At 42.9% G+C, this 19,292-nt stretch overlaps 1 protein-coding gene across 1 annotated transcript; it reads right to left on the reverse strand.

The window, feature by feature from the left end:
• Positions 1 to 425: 425 nt before the first annotated feature.
• Positions 426 to 18,771, reverse strand: pxdc1b (PX domain containing 1b). The gene is made up of 5 exons (XM_083632346.1): positions 18,447 to 18,771; positions 6,012 to 6,103; positions 5,738 to 5,855; positions 4,533 to 4,644; positions 426 to 3,605 (listed from the first exon to the last, which is right to left on the reverse strand). The coding sequence occupies exons 1-5, from the start codon at positions 18,700 to 18,702 to the stop codon at positions 3,482 to 3,484; spliced, it is 702 nt and encodes a 233-aa protein (XP_083488472.1). The 5' UTR covers positions 18,703 to 18,771; the 3' UTR covers positions 426 to 3,481.
• Between the last annotated feature and the right edge of the window lie 521 nt (positions 18,772 to 19,292).

The following is a 19,292-nucleotide window of genomic DNA, read 5'->3' on the forward strand; positions in this document are numbered from 1 at the left end:
CTGCGCATGCGCGGAGTTACGCAGCATCCTGAAGCCTTGAGGCATCGAGAAATCAGCAGCTGCATTGAAACACTTTCTCACTTGTTTTTTGATTGTGAAATATCCCTAAAATGTGTGGAAAGGTGTATTTTGCATCTTTTGTCTTGGCCAAAGATGCATTCTGCTCACATGATTTGGACAGAGTAGGGAATAATGTGATGTGCAGATTGATTGGGTCTACTAGGCGGCTGGCCTATCGATGCTCACCGCAAGGGGGCGCTCTGAGATAATAAGGATGGGCAGCAAGCAAAAACCTTCAATATATGTCAATGTTAGTAGGCCTGTAAAGTGTATTTCTCGTTTCCATACAATGATGTCAGGCGAACAATATTGTTTTTATTGAAAACATATTTATTTGTATTATTTGTATTAAGTAGCATTGCGAATAACTTATTTAATACTGCATGGATACCTTTTGTCAAACATAATACTGCTTCATTTGCAAGGTTTATAATGAAGATTATGGTCATTCAACCCTTTTGACGCATTTATACTCACCCACATCATTTCACACTGGCCATAAGCATATAAACATGAGAGTACAAGGCAGGGCATGGTTAGCTTTACACTGCGGCTTCAAAAATAAATACCATATTTTTGTAATACTCTAACATCATTTTCATTGTTCTATTCTGAATCATTACACCCATGGCATGATGAGCACACTGATATGTTTAAAAAAAAAAGTCAGTCAAACTGGACTACCAGCACTTAGTTAGCTACTCCCCTACACTGCACAGAAGTGAGTACCATTAAGTCATGACTTCATGGAAACTGGCAGAATATTTATAAAGCACTGGCTGAACCCTGCAAAGTGTCTATTACAAGCTGCAGAGAGGTTATCAATAGATCATTGACCACCAAATTCAAACTCATATGAGATATCACAAACATCAAGCAGTTCCATGCAGAAAAACATTACAGTGGTATCAAAATTAGAAAGAAACTCAAATAATATATTGCTAACTTGGAGAAAATAGAGAAGCAAACAAAACAAAAAGAGTGGGTGGTTTTGCACCCTGAGAAAGAGCTGTACTTTCTCACGGGGTGAATGGGGAGCATGACTGTGTTACTAAATAGACTCATGTGGAGGGCCGTCCTGGTAAGCCTCATGTGCCAAGTTTGTGAGAGTTGAGTGCCTTTGTGTTTAGAAGGGCACAACACTGGACAGAGGCTGGTAGCTTCAGAAACAAAGGTCACATTGATTTCTGCATTGACGAAATTGACAGAAAACAGGAATCCAGTAGGACATCCTTACAGTAACACAACTATCTATCTTTCATTTTCATTCAAAACACAGGCGATGCTCCACTGGGTTCCATGGTTTCTTAAAACGACGGTATAAGGAAAGCAAAAGGCCTACAAAAGACATTGTAAATTAAACAAAGTGTTTGCTTCAGAAAGTTTTTTTTTGCACAGCATGGTTATTTGTTTTCTTTAGATAAAGAAATGACTTGTTCCCCCACTGCAGGCCAAGCAGTAGACTCCCACACTCACTAATAAGACTGCAGTCAGCTGTCTGAGGGAACCCACTCACGTGTTGCATCCACTGACCTTTTCTCCACTTCATCATTCATCAGAAGTGAGATGATTCACTTATTCCCATAACACATGAATAGGCTCTGACTCTAGTTCATTCATCACATTATTTGTTTCAAAGAAATACAAATAAAAGCTACATTAATGTCTAAAACATTTACATTCTAACTTACTATCCAGACAAAAACAATATCTCATCAAATCCCAATTAGGCAGCATCAGGTCCTCACTTTGGAAGAATCTCTCATAACAACATAATAATAATCATCACACTTAAAGGACATTTCATTTTCAATGTGGATATTCTTTCATTTGACAGCAGCCCAAGAGTTAAGTGAAACATAACTGCATAGTTTGATTCAGTGGTTATTATCATATGACCAATGATAATGTGACCAATATGATCAAAAATCAATCTACTGCTGATGCTAAACATTAAGCGTAAAAGCTTCTTAATTTGAGAATGTGAAGCATGTTGCCGACTTGCAGTTGCTCCAGTGACTTCCATTTCACTTAGCGGATGCTTGTGTGTCCATTGCCAGAGACTCAAACCATGCATTCCAGTTTGACCTGGATCTTAGAATACTCTCAGATTAAAGACAAAAACTCAATATCACAGCCACAAACAGGAAATATCCTTGAAGTCTAAGGCTGGTATAACAAACAAAAACATTCCTACCTGCTGGTTAAAACCATGATCATACACAAAGCTTCATGACACTGCATTCCCACAGGAAGAAAACAGAGTGGCAAAACTGTGGACTCTTTAGGGACTATAGAGACTTTGCAGCTGTGTCTCAAATCTTCTAGCAACCACATCTGTCATCTGCCATCATGGAGGTCCACTGGAGAAAGGGCTGTGTGCAAATAATTGCTGAATATATACAGTAACAACCTGGCTATAATAAGAGAGATTCCTGAAATACATTGTGCTGTGGGTATAAGTCAATTCATTAAAAGTGAATGGTCTGTTAAGGTAGATTGCTAAGGTATAGCTTGAGAAGACTCAGCTCAATTAATCTAAACAAAGTTGGTTTTGGCTTTGTCAGCTAGCTAACTAGCCATCAGGCTAATTAACTAATGCAACTGTGACTACTGGCCACTAGTAACAATACTATAATGCTTCTACTCGATACGTCCGCTAGTGTGGAAATCAGATGTGTTAAAAGAGTGGGTAGCTGCTAGCTAACGAGCTGATTGTGCAACAACTGAGGACCTCCAGTATGGCCGCCAGCTGTTACATCACCTAGAAAGCCCTCTATCGTCAGTCTCAAGACAATCCTGTGTTGTTTGGACTTGAGACACTGAAGTAAGGCTAAGGATGAGGCACACTGGTGACATCACATAAAGTGGCAACAGACAAAGGAAACCACTGTTGTTGCATTTCTGTACGAGTCTTTTGGTGTAGCTACTGCACAGCCACCACCCAAATCCACTGTACGAGTCTTTTGGTGTAGCTACTGCACAGCCACCACCCAAATCCACTGTACGAGTCTTTTGGTGTGGCTACTGCACAGCCACCCAAATCCACTGTACAAGTCTTTTGGTGTAGCTACTGCACAGCCACCCAAATCCACTGTACAAGTCTTTTGGTGTGGCTACTGCACAGCCACCCAAATCCACTGTACAAGTCTTTTGGTGTAGCTACTGCACAGCCACCCAAATCCACTGTACAAGTCTTTTGGTGTAGCTACTGCACAGCCACCCAAATCCAGAAGGGGCTGAGAGAAAAGGTTGAATAAGCTGCAGCACCGTTGCACTGGAGCAGCTATGAGCGGCACGATGCCTTCATGACTCATGACACAGCACTGCATAGCTAGGTAGGTTCCATTGAATGGCATGTGTTCGTCAACAGGCAGCGTGAAATGTCCCTTCACAAGTAGCATGTGTCCTGCTACGTTCCTCACTCCAGAATGTCCGTTTCAAATGGGACCAGGTGATAGTAGGACAGGTTGGTGACATACGCTTCTGGGTCCTCATCACACAAGTCAGGTTCCATCGGCAAGAACTCTGGTCCATCCTCATACCTGGCCGAGGAATGACAGACATGTTACTCAACTGGTCTAACCAAGTCAGCAAAGGTTTAACGCATTTTGGGTTTAATACAATACATTCTCTGTGTTAATTGGACTAATGTCTAATTCAACCCAGGGTTCCCACACATTCTTGAACATCAAATTCAAGGACTTTCCAGACCCAATTCCCTCAAAATCAAGGACAACACGGCATAGTTTGAGACACGGATCAAGGTTCATTACTGTTACAACACTGACCCTTTTTATAATGAGAACTAGCGGGCTTTACAGAAGCTCACAGACAACAATTAAAAAGAGTTAGAGGCTTGAATGTATGAACACTTCTCAACACTTGCAACTGTGCTGTGTTACACATCAAGTAAAAAAATAAATAAATGCTTGTGCTTGAATTTGTATATTTTGTGTAAGAATAGAAAATGAATTTCTTTTGATATATATGTCTATTTTCAAAAACTTTCATTTACATATTTTTTCTCAATTTCACAAACCTTCAAAGATTTCAAGGAGCCGTGGGAACCCTGTCAACCTCTGTTATTGTGTTATTTGCTAATAGAGTGTAAGGTATAGTGCAGCATTTCTTTCATGTAAGAGTGCTGGAAAGCCTTGTTTTGTGTCAAATATCAAGAGGCGTTTGTTCCTCCTTTGCCTCCTATACACACACCCAGGGAAGGAAGAGGTGCACAGCACACTTCCTGCGGTGCATGTGGGAGTGGAGGGTCCTGGGGTTGGTTCACATTCAAGGAATTCCATCCATACTAAAGCACTCGCATTCAAGAGCTAACAGACAGACCCTTACATTTGTGTGGGGGGGATCATATCAAAAGGTCAATTTGATAATGGCTAGAAAGGGCTAGAGATGGAAATCGTAGGACAGTTATCATAGCCAACAGGTTAAACATAAGGTTGAATGTGACTCACGCGTGTTCCCCAGAGTCAGTGGATGAAGGTCTCTCTTTTTCCTGGGAGAGATTCTCATCAAATACGATGGTCTCTGTATTGGCCAGACAGAAACCGTTTGACCGCATGATTTCTAAAAGATACAGAGTGAAACATTACATAAATCACGGTAACACAGGTGAGGTCAGTTAGTGACTGTAGAACTATTGATTACTGGGTGGATCTGTTCTTATGCCTCCGCCGGCGATAGCCAGGCCAGAAGCATTGTGGTTTCGGGTTGTCCGCCCGTCCGTACGTCCGTCCGATGTTTCGTTGACGCGATATCTGAGGAATAGCTTGACGGAATTTCATCAAATTTGCCTCAAACGTCGACTTGGACTCCAGGATGAACTGATTCGATTTTGGTGGTTAAAGAAAGGTCAAAGTTCAAGGTCACTGTGACCTCACGAACGCCATTTCCAAGCTCATTAACGTGATATCTCAAGAATGCCATTGACGGAATTTCTTCAAATTTGGCTCAAACGTCGACTTGGACTGAAGCCTTCAGTCTGAAGGACGAACTGATTCGATTTTGGTGGTCAAAGGTCAAGGTCACTGTGACCTCTCAAATGCCATTTTCAAGCTCGTTAATGCGATCTCTCAGGAATGCCTTGACGGAATTTCTTCGAATTAGCCTCAAACATCCACTTGGACTCAAGGATGAACCGATTAGGTTTTGGTGGTCCAACGTCAAGGTTCAAGGTCACTGTGACCTCATGACCACTTGTTTCATGCTCATTAATGCAATATCTCTGGAACACGTGATGGAATTTCATCAAATTTGCCTCAAACGTCCACTTGGACTCCAGGATGAACTGATTACATTTTGGTGGTCAAAGGCCAAAGTTCAAGGTCACTGTGACCTCATGAACGCCATTTTCTAGCTTGTTAACGCGTTTTCTCAGGAACGCCTTGACGGAATTTCTTCACATTTTGCTCAAACGTCAAAGTCTGGACAGACATGGATGTGGACTGCTCACTTGTTTGGCGGAGGCATATATCCGCAGTGCGGTCATTCTAGTTTCGGTTTCACAACAGTATTATAGACCTACCTGATATAAACAGTATTCTAGACCTACCTGATATAAACATTATTCTAGACCTACCGGATATAAACAGTATTCTAGACCTACCTGATATAAACAGTATTCTAGACCTACCTGATATAAACAGTATTCTAGACCTACCTGATATCTTGATTGGACTCTGAAAGCAAGGCTGGATTCTGTGGACTTTGTCATTCCTGAGCACCTGGTCCAGCGGTGACCGCTCAAAGAAAGTTAACATCACCTCTGACCTGGAATACTGTGGAGTGAGTTTTGTGAGTCATTTAGTTCACACAGCCATGAGTTTCCCACACAAGAAGCCCAACATCTACCAGGCAAACAAAGATAAATCCTCCTGGGTAACAGTTATTGATAATCAAATTAAAAAATATATTGTTCATTTTAAATGACCAACCTTAACAGGCATGTTGATGGCATTCTTCAGGAGCCTCTCCACCTCATTCAGCTTCATCTCAATGTCATTTGCCTCTTTGATTTTTACCAGCCCTGAAACAAAGATGAACACATTAAAGCTCCAGCTCCAGTATGATGGATATCAGAAATACTTTCAAAATATAGAGCTATTTTACTGCTCAATGTTCTGTCAATCCATTTCAAAAAGTTGCTGACATAAACACTCTATGTGGTTGTTTAGGGCCACAACCGCTGGGGGGGCCACACCGTTTGCGATCTTACCCACAAAAAAGAATAAGTCTGACGCCGGGACCTGCACGGCGAAGCTTGTGTTTGACGAGCTCTCGCGAGCTCAGTTTCAAGCTAGAGTTGAGATTCTGGTATTTGCGGAAACTAGAAATCCAGATGAATGCACAGGTGCCATGCTATGCTAGCTCACTGGGAAGCGGCTGTAACAGCTCCAAATTCAGCAAAGATAGATGGGCATGACTATTTTCAAATAGGTCCCTCGACCTCTCATTTAAAGATATCTGAATGAAATTTGGCTCATTAGAACCACAAGAGTCTTAGCTTTACACTACAAGCCAGGTCTAACATGCTACATAAGGTATATGAGCCCCAGGGTCCTCTGTATGCAGTGAAAAGATCTTATTCTTGCATCTTTTTTTCATAGACTTTAATCCAGTAAATCGGAATGGTGTTGACTTGGGTGAGTCCATATACAATTGGAGATAGAATACCCAAATTATGTGTGTGTGTGTGTGTGTGTGTGTGTGTGTGTGTGTGTGTGTGTGTGTGTGTGTGTGTGTGTGTGTGTGTGTGTGTGTGTGTGTGTGTGTGTGTGTGTGCGTGCGTGCGTGCGTGCGTGCGTGTGTGTGTGTGTGTGTGTGTTTGGGGGGGGGGCGGGGGGGTCTAAAATATAACAGTGGACTTTACAGTCAGCCGTGCAAAGAAAGTTTCTCACAAGCAAAATACAAGTGTAACTATATGTGTGCATGCCATGGAGCATAAGAAAGAGCAGGTGCTATGACCTTTGCAATCAGCCAAGTGTTATCTATCCATAGGCCAGGGCACCAAAAGCTACACATGGCTCAATTAATCCCTGCTCTCAAAAAGGTTGCTGCAAATGAAAATGTGGCAGCCAGTTGAATGCAATAACCTTTTTATTAACAATGCCTCCTGATATGCCCCAGGTTGCAGGAAGTTTAAAATACACTACTTATCATCAAGCACACAAGTGTACAGTACTATAAACTGAATCACTAACAGCGGTAATAACAGAGTAAAGTAATAACAGCTGTAGAGAGTAAAACCACAGGAAAATATTTGTGATGAGCAGTAAAGCCGGGATAAAACTGAGAATGCAATTTAAGAGTTAGTGGGAGTCTAAAAACATGGTTGGCCATGTGACCTATTAGTCAGAAAAGCATCATACAGTCTGTCATGCTGACGAAGGGATGTCATGTGGTGAGGAGGAGGATGATGAAGAGTGTAAAAACCACACGATGAGGTTTTTTCTGATGTAAGTGGCGCAGACTAATGTAGTCACACAGCAGCTGAGGATGACATAGAAGCACTGTGGGCCTGAAGCAACGCTATTGAAAGTCACCCTCTCATCCATTTATAATGGCCCACAGTGATGACATCCTTCCCACGGGGTTGTGAAGAGTGATCGGGCAAATTAATTCTTCACTAGGAACAGAGTGAGACCCCCAGCCAGCCAGGCCAGGCCGCACCTCAGGATCAGGTTCTTCTGTTTGGTAGATATGAGAAGTCAGAGCACTTATAGGGCTTATATCACTTATCTTATAGGGCTTATATCACTTATAGGGCTTATATTGCCATGTTCTGTCTTAACCTTACACATGTTTTCAGGCACTGTGTCTGACATATGGGTTAGTTAGACCAAAATGAGTTTTTGAAGGATTTTGAATAGCAATATTTATATATCGAAGCTGACGGTTGCCGATATTTTGTGCCGATATCTTTAAACTTGACCATTTTTATATCAAACACTAACAAGTAGGGGTGTCACGATACACTCAGTTCACGATACACTCAGTTCACGATACGATACGTATCACGATACTGGGTTCACGATAACGATACGATACGATACGATTTTAACAATATTTTTTAAAACTTGAATAATGACAATATATGACTGGAAAAGTAGTATTTTATTTGAAATGCACAAATACAAAACATGCTGTTGTGGGAAATTGTTATTACAATAACTAGAAAAAACATGAGATTGGAGATAAGGCTTATCTTGAAATAGAATGAGTTACACCGTCACTTAGATTTACTTTGAACTAAAAGGTTTCTCAGCAGTATAAATTCTCATTATGCATCTTCAGTTTTTCTTCAAACTCAAACAAGACTTTTCTTAATCTATTTTTTATGCATCTTCAGTTTTTCCTGTCAAGTAAACAGTTTTGCCAGAAACTCAATTGAATGGTTTCTCTCCTGTATAACTTCTCATGTGTCTCTTCAGAGACTTGTTCAACTGAACTACTTTCCACACATTGAACTTCAACAAACAAAGACGTTTCTAATGCTGCCTACACACTAGAGGATTTTCAAATCTTAACCGATTTTAAAAACATGAGAGACCACAGACATGAGGACAATTTCATCAGATTTTAACATTAAAATCGCCTGAACACACACACTAGACGATTCGCCCAGACTGCGAGACCACACACCAGCCGTTTGAAGTACCGACTCACAGCGATTCCAGCAACTAGACTGTAGGCTGTTTATATCCCACAGAACCGCAATTTTTTCCCACAGACAACGGCGGATGGCTCTCCAAACATGCGCCGAGCGGCGGGTCCGCTACAAGCGGGCGGACACCCTCGCAAAATAAGCCAAAACAACGTCCTGTCTGAGAGCTCATATTGCAGCATGTCCGCTCCCTTGGGGCGGGCCGCTCCGCTCGGCGCATGTTTGGAGAGCCCTCCGCCGCTGTCCACCCTGTTTTAAGCTGCTGTGAGGATGCTGGGGAGAGGAGCTACATGGCTCTGCTGTTGCCATGGCTGTTGCTCGTTTGTTGTGAGCGCTGCATTAACATCCGGGTATGACGCGTCGACGAGTCCCGGTCTGCTTGCTCTCATTGGCTATTGCGGGTTCCGACGGGAGACAGCCATCGTAAATATCAAACATGTTTGATATGCCCGATTCGAGATCGGGCAGGCTCCGATTCAATCAATAATTTATTGACACCAGACACTTGACAATTATTTTGACAAAAAATCGGTTGAGACTAGCCTCGAATCGGGCCACGCCCCCCCGAGGGGAATCGGGCATTAAATCGGGCATTTTATCCTCTAGTGTGTGGGAGGCATTAGTCTATTTTTTGAAGAAAAAAAGAAAAAAAAAAAAAAAAGAAAAAATTTTGCGATATGAGATTTCATCTCAACGATACATATCGTGACGTTTTACTATCGCGAAATTTCGTGGGACGATATATTGTGACACCCCTACTAACAAGCATTCTGTATTTTCCACAGAAATATGCTCCTGTCAGGATGGATAAGCCTCAGAAACGGCATTTTTAGACCATAGGCCCCTAAAACTTGCATAAACATTGTTGACCAATTAAATGAATAAACATCAGTGTTTCCCCTAGAAAAAATGTCAGGCCTGGAAGGATTTCGAAACACACCCCGACCGCAATGGTGGGGGCCCTCGCTGGCAACGCTAAACTTTTAGCTAACCTGTTCACATCTATGTTCGCAATGGCATCCCAAGTATCATCATACTATTATGGGATGCTATTTGAACAGTTGTATTATGGAATGTGCGTTTCCCAGGCAACGACACACGTTGACACGTTTTCGAACAGCGCCGCACGCTGGCACAATGATCCTAAAAGCAAAATGCTTATTGTTTTGAATGATTTGGCATCTTCTATTACTGTAAACACTGTCAGCACCAGTATTGTTGTATTGTAAATAATATGCCATAAAGGTTTATTAAAATTTTGGGGAGAGCAGAAAAAAAATCTAACAAAAAACAAAAAACAAAAACAAAAATTGGGTGCAATTTCTTTCTGGCCTGGCGGGGGCGTCGTTGGCCTGGCGGGCCCGCCAGGCCTGTAGAATGGTAGGGGAAACACTGAAAATATTGTGCATAGAAAATCAAAATTTGTTTTACAGACTGTAGCTGTGATCAGGGAGGAAATGCCATCATATCGCCGGCGGACAACATGACTGGTCAATTTGATATTCAATAAAACGCCAATATCGGCCTAATATGGTGTAACCCATATATATAGGGTTATATATATAACTAACCCTAACCCAGCCATTCCCAACCTGTAGGCCACGAAAGTTTTACAAGTGGGCTGCCAAATCATTTGCAAAACATTATGATCTCTATGATTTTTTAATTATTATTATTATTATGTATGATTATGCATTTCTCCATTATTGTTGGATGATACCATTATTTAATTTGTAATCAAATATTTGTTAATTAGCCGATTGCAGACAGCCCGTCACTTTTAGTTTCTGATGTATGTGTGGTGCTGATGGACAGCTCCTTTTATTGTTAAAATAATAAAAAGTGCTCTGAGAAGGCATTATCTGGCCTCCGCACTGTTTACGCTCGGAGGTGGGCCACAAACATTTTTGAGATTTTCAAGTGGCCCTCGACTCTGCCGGTCTAACCCTAATGTGACAGCCAATGTCTTTGACTCTTCAATTTTATGGAGGCTTCATGATCAATTCAGAGACATGGGAGGAAGGATGTGTCACACACAGCAGTTAACATCTCAAACGGAAACAAAGTCATGAAGAGAACTCGATCGTCTTCAGAGACTGAACCCAGCCCCACCCAGTGCAGCTAGTTGTCAACAGATTAGTGAAGTCTATCCACTGTTCAGGATTCCTATACATGCAGCTCTGCCACAGAATATCACAAACAAAACAACAACAACAAGCAGATATTCAGGGTTTGTTTCCTTCCCTTATTTTCTATATTTGGATGTTGTTCTCTGAAGAAATGTCATAAAAGGGTTTATTTTCCTACCATGCTCCCTAAGTGTATTTCCTCTGAAAAAGACCGTTTCCTGCATGGACATCCTGGGCCACACTGGTCCACATGCTGTGAGTAATTTATGCCAACATGCTCTGTCTTCTGTCTGGGTGAGAGTATTCATATAATCCCTGCTTCCCTGCCACCACTTCCCTTGTGTTCGTTCAGAAAGGATTGCCTTGAGCTAAAACCACTTTAGCAGGTAACTTGCTTTGGAAGCTTGTTGGTAGTCTCTCCACACTTTACTACGCACACTTTGGCACATCAGCTCGAGTAAAGGTCAAGTATTTACCCGATGACCAAATGCACCAACTCGGATAGCGTTTGGTCCACTTCTGGCTAGAAGACTTGTACTCCTTAAATGGAAAGACAAGTTTCCTCCAACTTTCAATCACTGGGTCAGAGATCTTATGTATCATCTAACGCTAGAAAAAATCCGATACGCTACAAGGGGTTGTGCTCTCGACTTTTATACCATCTGGCAGCCAGTCCGGGACCAGGTAGAGAAAATGGACGCTTCAAGCATTTCAGATGTATAGGTTTACCCCCCCCCCCCTCTCATATTTATTTTCATTCATCTGTTTTTTGTTGTTGTTGTTGTTTTTTTCTTTTCTTTCTTCTGTGTGTCTTTGTGTATTGATATACTGTGATGTATGACATGATGTATGTGGTGTAATAGGCTAGGGGTTCTTGTGGGATGGGTTTTTGTTTAAAAGTGTCAAGTGTATTTAAATCTGTATTTTGTATTTTGTATGATATACAGAAAACGAATAAAAAAACTTTGAACAAAAAAAAATATGCACCAACTATAACAGTAATTAGATAGTAACAATATGGTATTTAGGGTGGCTGCCCAGTTCATAATTTCTTGAAATAATTGCATGCTATTGCAAGTTACCCATCTGTTTTTTCCCCCAAAAGACAGGTCATGTTGAGAACACAGAATAACGCAGCAGTTCTAAGAGTTGGGTCCGGGGACCCCAGGGGTCCTTGAGGGGGTTCCAGGGGGTCCCCAGCAAAATGGGGGATAATTTAGTTACACTATAATTCCATCCATAAGTTACACAATGAAGGAATGCATGACTATTTTGGTCATGGGTTTCATACACTTTCTGCAATAAAACATATCAAAGCAGAAATCTTATCAGATGGGGGACCCTGGGACAAAAGCTTATCAAATGGGGGTCCGTGGTCTCATTTGTGTCACTTAGGGGTCCTTGACGTGAAAACGTTTGAGCCTTGGAATAAAGAAGCAATATCAGCTAAACAGAGCAGAAGTAAGTAAGTATATAACAGGAACTCGACTGAGTCCAAGTCATCCTCCATCACATTATCTAAACAGTCATCAGTGGTTATAATCAGCAGCTATTTCACAGCTACCTCCTGCAGCAGATCAGATAAGCACATGTCAGCGGCGCAGCACTGTGTTATCGTCTCACCGCTAAAACTCTCCCCTGTTTCGTCAACACGCTCTGTCATCTGGTGCCCTCAGTCAACCTGGCAGAGGCTGGAGAGATAGCGTTCCACAGAAGGCCCGGGCGCTAGCCATTAAGCCCCTCTGCTTGTCGGACTCCCTGTGTGCTTGTAACAGTCTGTGTCGAGATTCCTGGGAGGAATCTGGCCGACATGGAATGTGAGCCATCGCTTCCCGTCCGGGTCTGGTCTCGGGTCACGTGTCAGGTGTTATGAGGGGCTTCACACACACGCGCATGCACACGCACACACACACACACACCCTCGTGCGCGCGCACACACACACACACACACACACACCCACACACACACACAGACGCATGCATGCTCGCACGCGCACACACACAGACGACAAGGCCCTAATATGGGAGGTCCACTCCCGTCCCAGTCACCCTCTCTGCCTCATCATGACATCAGTGTGAGCGCTGCACGCCTTCCTTGTTGCCTAGGTAATGCAGAGGAACAGGAAAACATGAGCAGAGCCAGACACTGGAGCAAAGTGGACTGAGGAAGAGGACAGAGCGACTCCTTCTCTCTCACCACCACTTCCAAACTGAGCGGCGAATAGAAGGGATGTCAATGATATATTGAACGGTGGGGTTTAGAGAAAGCACACGAGGGGAATGGGATCAAGCTGTGGCCTTAACTGGCTTGTTATCCATGGATGGCATTATCAAACCCACATGAATCACTTGTAAAGTAACACTGTCCACTCTACTTCAATGCTGCTCTCACACAGCCTCCTTTATCTCTCAGTTGCAATCAATCAGGATATGAACTAAAGTAGGGGCGCTGCAACTAACAATTATTTTGATTGTCGATGAATCGGTCAATTATTTTCTCGGTCGCTTTGTCTATAAAATGTCAGAAAATGGAAATGTCGATCGATCAGTGTTTCCCAAATTCCAAGATGACATCCTCAAATGTGTTGTTTTGTGCACAACCCAAAGATGTTCACTTTACTGTCACAGAGGAGTAAAGAAACCAGGAAATATTCACATTTAAGATCATTTTGACCTTTTTTCCCTTCAAAAGTTACTCAAACCGATGAATCGATTATCAAAATAGTTGGCGATTAATTTAATAGTTGACACAACTAATCGATTGATCATTGCAGCTCTAATGAAGGATGACAGACATGGGGGAAAAAAAAGTGCAAAGTGAGTCATGAGAGTCGACGTGTCTCTTCCCAAAATACGTCGACAACTCTGACGGCTATTTCAGTGCGCGGAGAGGAAGCGAAGCCTCCCAGTCGCCACTAAAGGGATGTTACCAAAACATTCTTATAGGCTCAGTGGGCACAGACAAAAGACAAGAGACTGTGTGGGAGGGTCAAACACACAGCACAAGCAGGGAGTTTTGCCAAACCCATCAGCAGTGCCTCTGTCAATGTGTCAGTGTCAGTGTCAGAGAGCCAAACCCCCCTCGGGCCACAGGTTTGGGCCACTGGCGGCAAAGAAGTGTCCTCTAAAAAGGCCTCTGTGCTGTAAAAATGAGCCAGATGGAAGTTTAGACCGAGCAGAAGAGGTGACAGCACCCTGTCCCTAATGGCTCTGACCTTTTAGGAAAGTAACTGCATTAATAGCCAACAAAATAAAGCTATTTTTCATGGGTGATGATTTATGAAGTCCGTTTAAGTAACAAAGTAGCACTATCCTCTGTCACTGTGACAAATCACTGAGGCTCACAGTATAGTTTTATTTGTTGTAATGTTTTGTAGAAACGTATACTTATACTTGCACTTATTGTGATACTGTGTTTTCTCAGGTATCGTGAAATAGGGTTCGACCAAAATAAGTTTTGAAGGCCGCAAACAATAGTTTTGTATCAAAGCTGCTGGTTGCCAATATTTTGTGCCAATATTGAAATTTTAACGGTTTTAAACTTGACCATTTTTAAGCTAAAAACTGACAAGCATCCTGTATTTTCCAAAGATTTTACACTATATCCTCATCAGGGTGGAAAGGCCTCTGAACTACTAATAATAGTCAACAAAATAAAGCTATTTTTCATGGGTGACGTATGATCACGTGTAATTTACTCAGAATAAAATACAAACTATGCTTGAAGAAAAGAAACAAAAAACAGGCATTGTGTAACCTAATAATAATTGAAAAGGCCAAATCCTTTGAAAGACAGACAGATGTTTTTCTGGGGGAAACACATCGCAGAAGGACCGAGGACTAAAGTTTACATGTAGATTTAAATGCCAGCACTTTTGTCTTTTGAACCAGGTGAATCAAACCTTAAAAGAAGATATACAGTATAGGTGAAAGCAGACAGATACTACAACTGTTTGGAAAACAAAGACAAACACACTCAGCATGTTAGTCCTTTGGTCCAAAGGACAGCTGCGTGATCAGTCAGATTAGGTGACTCACATCCTACAGTGGACTTTGTTAATTATTAAACTGTCTCAACAAAAGGATATAAATAGGTCATGAAGCCACATCCACTTCATTCAGATTGTAATTATCTGTTGTGGATGTTCTGCAAAAGGCCAGTCTTGCCATTCTGAAAGTCAGTGATATTAGTATAAATCAGTGATGTAGTGGTAAATAACCAATAACTATGAACCTCAGCGTCAGCGATCACCAAGGCAAACAACTTCAATACACATAAAGATGGATTATATTTTCAAAAATATTTTTTATTTTCTCCCCATAATATCCTGTCTTCATAAGTTACATCATTTGAGACTAGTTTGTGGTTGGGTAGGCCCACAGTAATATAGAAAACATATGTTCTGATGGACAGAAAAGTTCAAGAGGGCTGAACTTTTTCTGGATGGACGTTTAGCCAATCAGAATCGAGGAGGTGTTCTTAGAGCGGAAATGGCTGAGCGGGTTGCCTGCATCGATATAACATGTTATTTTACCAACTAGCCAACCGATATCAAAGCTGGTGGGCTTCATGGAAACCGCATTAGTCGAACTGTCCGACCATTACATCAATCTGGTCATTCAGTGACGTTTTATTGCCACATAGGGTACGGTGGCGCAGTCGGTAGCGCTGTCGCCTCACAGCTAGAAGGTCCTGAGTTCGATTCTCGCCTGGGATGCTGTGGGGCACTGGAGTTGTGACCCCCCCATATCTTCAGTGCCTACTGCCCAGGTGGGCTATCTCGTCGAAAGGGCCTTTCTGTGTGGAGTTTGCATGTTCTCCCCGTACCCCCCAGGGGGTTCCTCCGTACATAACCCCCCACTAAAAACATGCAGAAGATCGTCATCCGACCAGTGACGACAACATCTGAAGTTGGTCCAATGATGGTCCAATGATTGTCAGTATGTCTGTATGTCTGCGCACAAGTGCCAACTGTGATGTCATCAGTCTAAGTCTAATACCGTAAATTCCGGACTATAAGGCGCACCGGTCTATAAGCCGCACCTTCAAAGGTGACTATTTTTTTCTTCTATAAGCCGCACCGGTCTATAAGCCACGGGTGTTTTGATGTTTAATTACCATATGTAAGGCTTCGTGCACAGAGGGGATTGTCGGGAAAGAGATGGCTGTTTGGGGAAGCTCCCATTTATTAACATTTCAACAAAACAAAAGTCAGGTCACTAATCCCCAGACAAAATCACACATTGTGAGATGCTTAAAAATCACCATCGGCGGGAGCTGCTGTGCAGCCAAGAACACAAGTGAAATTCGTTCTCTCGTGACCTGTGGTTCTCAACGTGATGGACGATTCACCTTTCTTGTTAACAGTCCTAGTGAGAGGCAGGTCGAACGTCAAAGGCACTTCATCCATATTTATGATCTGCTCCGGTCCGATGGAATATTCCTTGATCTTTCTTTGTGTGAATTCGCCGAAGTTTGTAATTTTCTCCTGGTAGTCGGGAGGGAGTTGCTGACACAGTCGTCCGCGCCCTGACGGACAGTCCCTTTCGTCTCGGGTTTGTGCATGATCCTTTGCTGCTGCTGCTGTTGTTGTTCCTGTCTCGCTACTGTCTCAGACATGGCTTTCAGGCTCAATCGCCGCCATCGTCGTAACACAGCCAGTTCTCCATCTTTTGAAGCATGATGTTAGATTACAACGAGCTAGTTGTGTGGCTTAGCCTTCCAAAATGTTGCTGTTAGTTTTTTAGAATGTAATACATAGAATTGGGAATGTTACATTCAATTTCATTCAGACTGTCTTTCAAGCTCAATCGCTGCCTTTTTCCCCCCGGAGCGAGGGAGGAGGGAGGGTGTTTTACCGTAGTGGCTGAGAGAGAGTAGTGGCACAGTGCTCCAATCAGGTCGCGAGGCACATTTTTTGCAACATCATCCAATCAGGGTCTCGCTCTCATAATGTCTGTCTTGCTCTCGTTCTGCCTCATACCAACATCCATAGATTTTGGAGGTTCCCGAGTGGCCGTTTGCTGGAAAAATCCATAGATAAGACGCACCGTTATATAAGCCGCAGGGGGCAAAAAAGGCCAAAAAACGGGAAAAAAGCCGCGGCTTATAGTCCGGAATTTACGGTAATTCCAGGAGTGTCTGTAAGTATGTCAGTACACACATCATTATGATGTCATCAGTAATTCCAGGGCACGGGTACTATTGCACTAGTAATAATAATAAGTTCAGTGTTTCTGCCTTTGTTGCTGTCTGTTGTAGTGTAAAACGACCAAAAGGGTGGTGACATGAAAGTGAGTGAGAAAAGGAGAATATACTGAATAATGACATCACAACAGTATAATCCTAATGTTAATTTAAAATTAGATATTCTTCTAAATATTGCATGTACTGTACAAGTAGGTTACTACTTGTACATGCAATGGACATACATCTATCCACTTTTTAATCTATCCATTTTCTGACGGATCAGTGTGGCCATGGCCTTACCCTTTCAAAAGTACATCACAAACGGTCCATTCTGCTGCAACTCCACAGTGCTGCTTAATAATCCTCGCAAAAGTGTGGAACTTTTGCGAGGTAAAAAACTGATCCATTGGAGTGAATGGAGATGTCGCAACTCTTCTATTATATGGGTCTGGGTTGGCCTATTGACCTTGTGCCCCAAGCTGAGACAGAACCCTAAATTGTCTCTAGACCAAAATGCCTTTTATATGTTCCTCAAATTAATATTTATCAATGTCTTATAGCTAACTTAGGCCTACTTGTGTTTCACATTGCTCTGGTTTTGAAACAGGGTTTGGTTGGAAAAAATGCAATAAATAGGCCTACAATGGTTACATGCTGCCACTCCGACGTGCTGCCACTCCGACGTTCTGCCACTCCGAAATATCGGCACTCCGAAAGGGGGTCTATATTCCCCGTTTTTCACTAACCTCTCCCAACCCCCACGCCAAAGCTAACCTCCCCCTATGCCTAAACCTAACCTCCCCCAGACCCTAACCCAAAACCTAACCTCTCCCACCCCCACGCCTAAACCTAAGGTCGGCATTGCGGCTTCTAAGGTGAACGACCGCCAGTCCGAATGATGGAAGTTAACGTTCGGAGTGGCAGCATGTCGGAAAGGCAAAGGAACCCCGCCTACAATACAACTTTCTCAAAACTATGATACAGCTAGGATGATGAAGACAAACTGGAATTAGCAAGAATTCAAACTTGGCTCACCCCCACCCCCACCCCTGTGTGGACTAAAACAAAAATGTGCTCCCTAGACATATTTTGAACAAAGGATACTATAGTGAAAGTGCCTGAAATCCAAAATATCAATTTTGGAGGGGGTCCAGGAACACCTCATGTGGCCCCATAATAATCCTAGCTACGCCCCTGTATGAATTAACCCCATATATTTTAGCCTTAAAAGGTGGGGTACCTCAGCAACACACGTACACACACACCCCTGGTTATAGCAGCAACATGATACTTTGTTACTGTCTTTACTGGCTGCATGTAACGCTGTCAGTTGCATTGGCATTATAATTGCTGCAACTCCTGTCAACTGTCCCACCTACCAACCAACCTTCTATCAGTGGAGACTTGGAGAGGTCGCGTGTGTCCTCGGGGAAGGATTCCACCAGTCTTTTAAACAGTCTCCCCAGATCCGCATAGCTCCGGTGCAAGTATAAAATGTTCCTGTCGGACCACTCGGTCCTGATCTCGAAGAAGTCCTCCTCCTCCCCGCGCTGGCTGATGATGAGTCTGCGTATGCCGTTCACCCACACGTCCTTCACGAACATGTTGACCAGAGACGTCCCGCAGAACACCGCCGATGCCATTCCTCGCCTCGGTCAGGCGGGTCAGTCCAGCATGCTGGCTGGGGCGGGACGGACAGCAGACTAAACTAAACCTGGTCCAACTCTACTGAAATCATTGGGTTCCACCGTGAAAAGACAACTTCGACAACTTTTTCTCTTCGTTTCTGTCCTCCCTCGGCGGTTTGAGTGTCATCATCAGGAGGAGGATTCTCTTAGTTTGCTCAGCCCATCACAGGCGTAATCTCAAACGTGGCATTATTTGACAAGAAAACATGATTCACGTTATACAACGTTTTCAAAATGGCTATTGATTTTCTTGAGATCTTCGTCCTCCTCGGTAAGACGTTCCAAAATATTTAAATCTCAAATGAGACTAAAGTAAATGTTAGGCGGCTGCTGCTCCCTAGAGTCTCTTCAACTAGTCTGCTGATAGTTTGCTCTCTCCACACAGTATTCACTTCAACACTGAATGCAGTTGCCTCTCTTTCAACAATTTCTTCCCCTCCTTCCTCCCTCCCTCCCTCATTCCTCCCTCCTTCCTTCCTTCCTCCCTCCTTGACAACAGTAAAGGCTATTATTATGCAAAGAATGCAAAGGGCCACAGAGAAACA

This window comes from Poromitra crassiceps (genome assembly GCF_964638095.1).
Source record: "Poromitra crassiceps genome assembly, chromosome: 2".
In the NCBI taxonomy this organism is placed as follows: Eukaryota; Metazoa; Chordata; class Actinopteri; order Beryciformes; family Melamphaidae; genus Poromitra; species Poromitra crassiceps.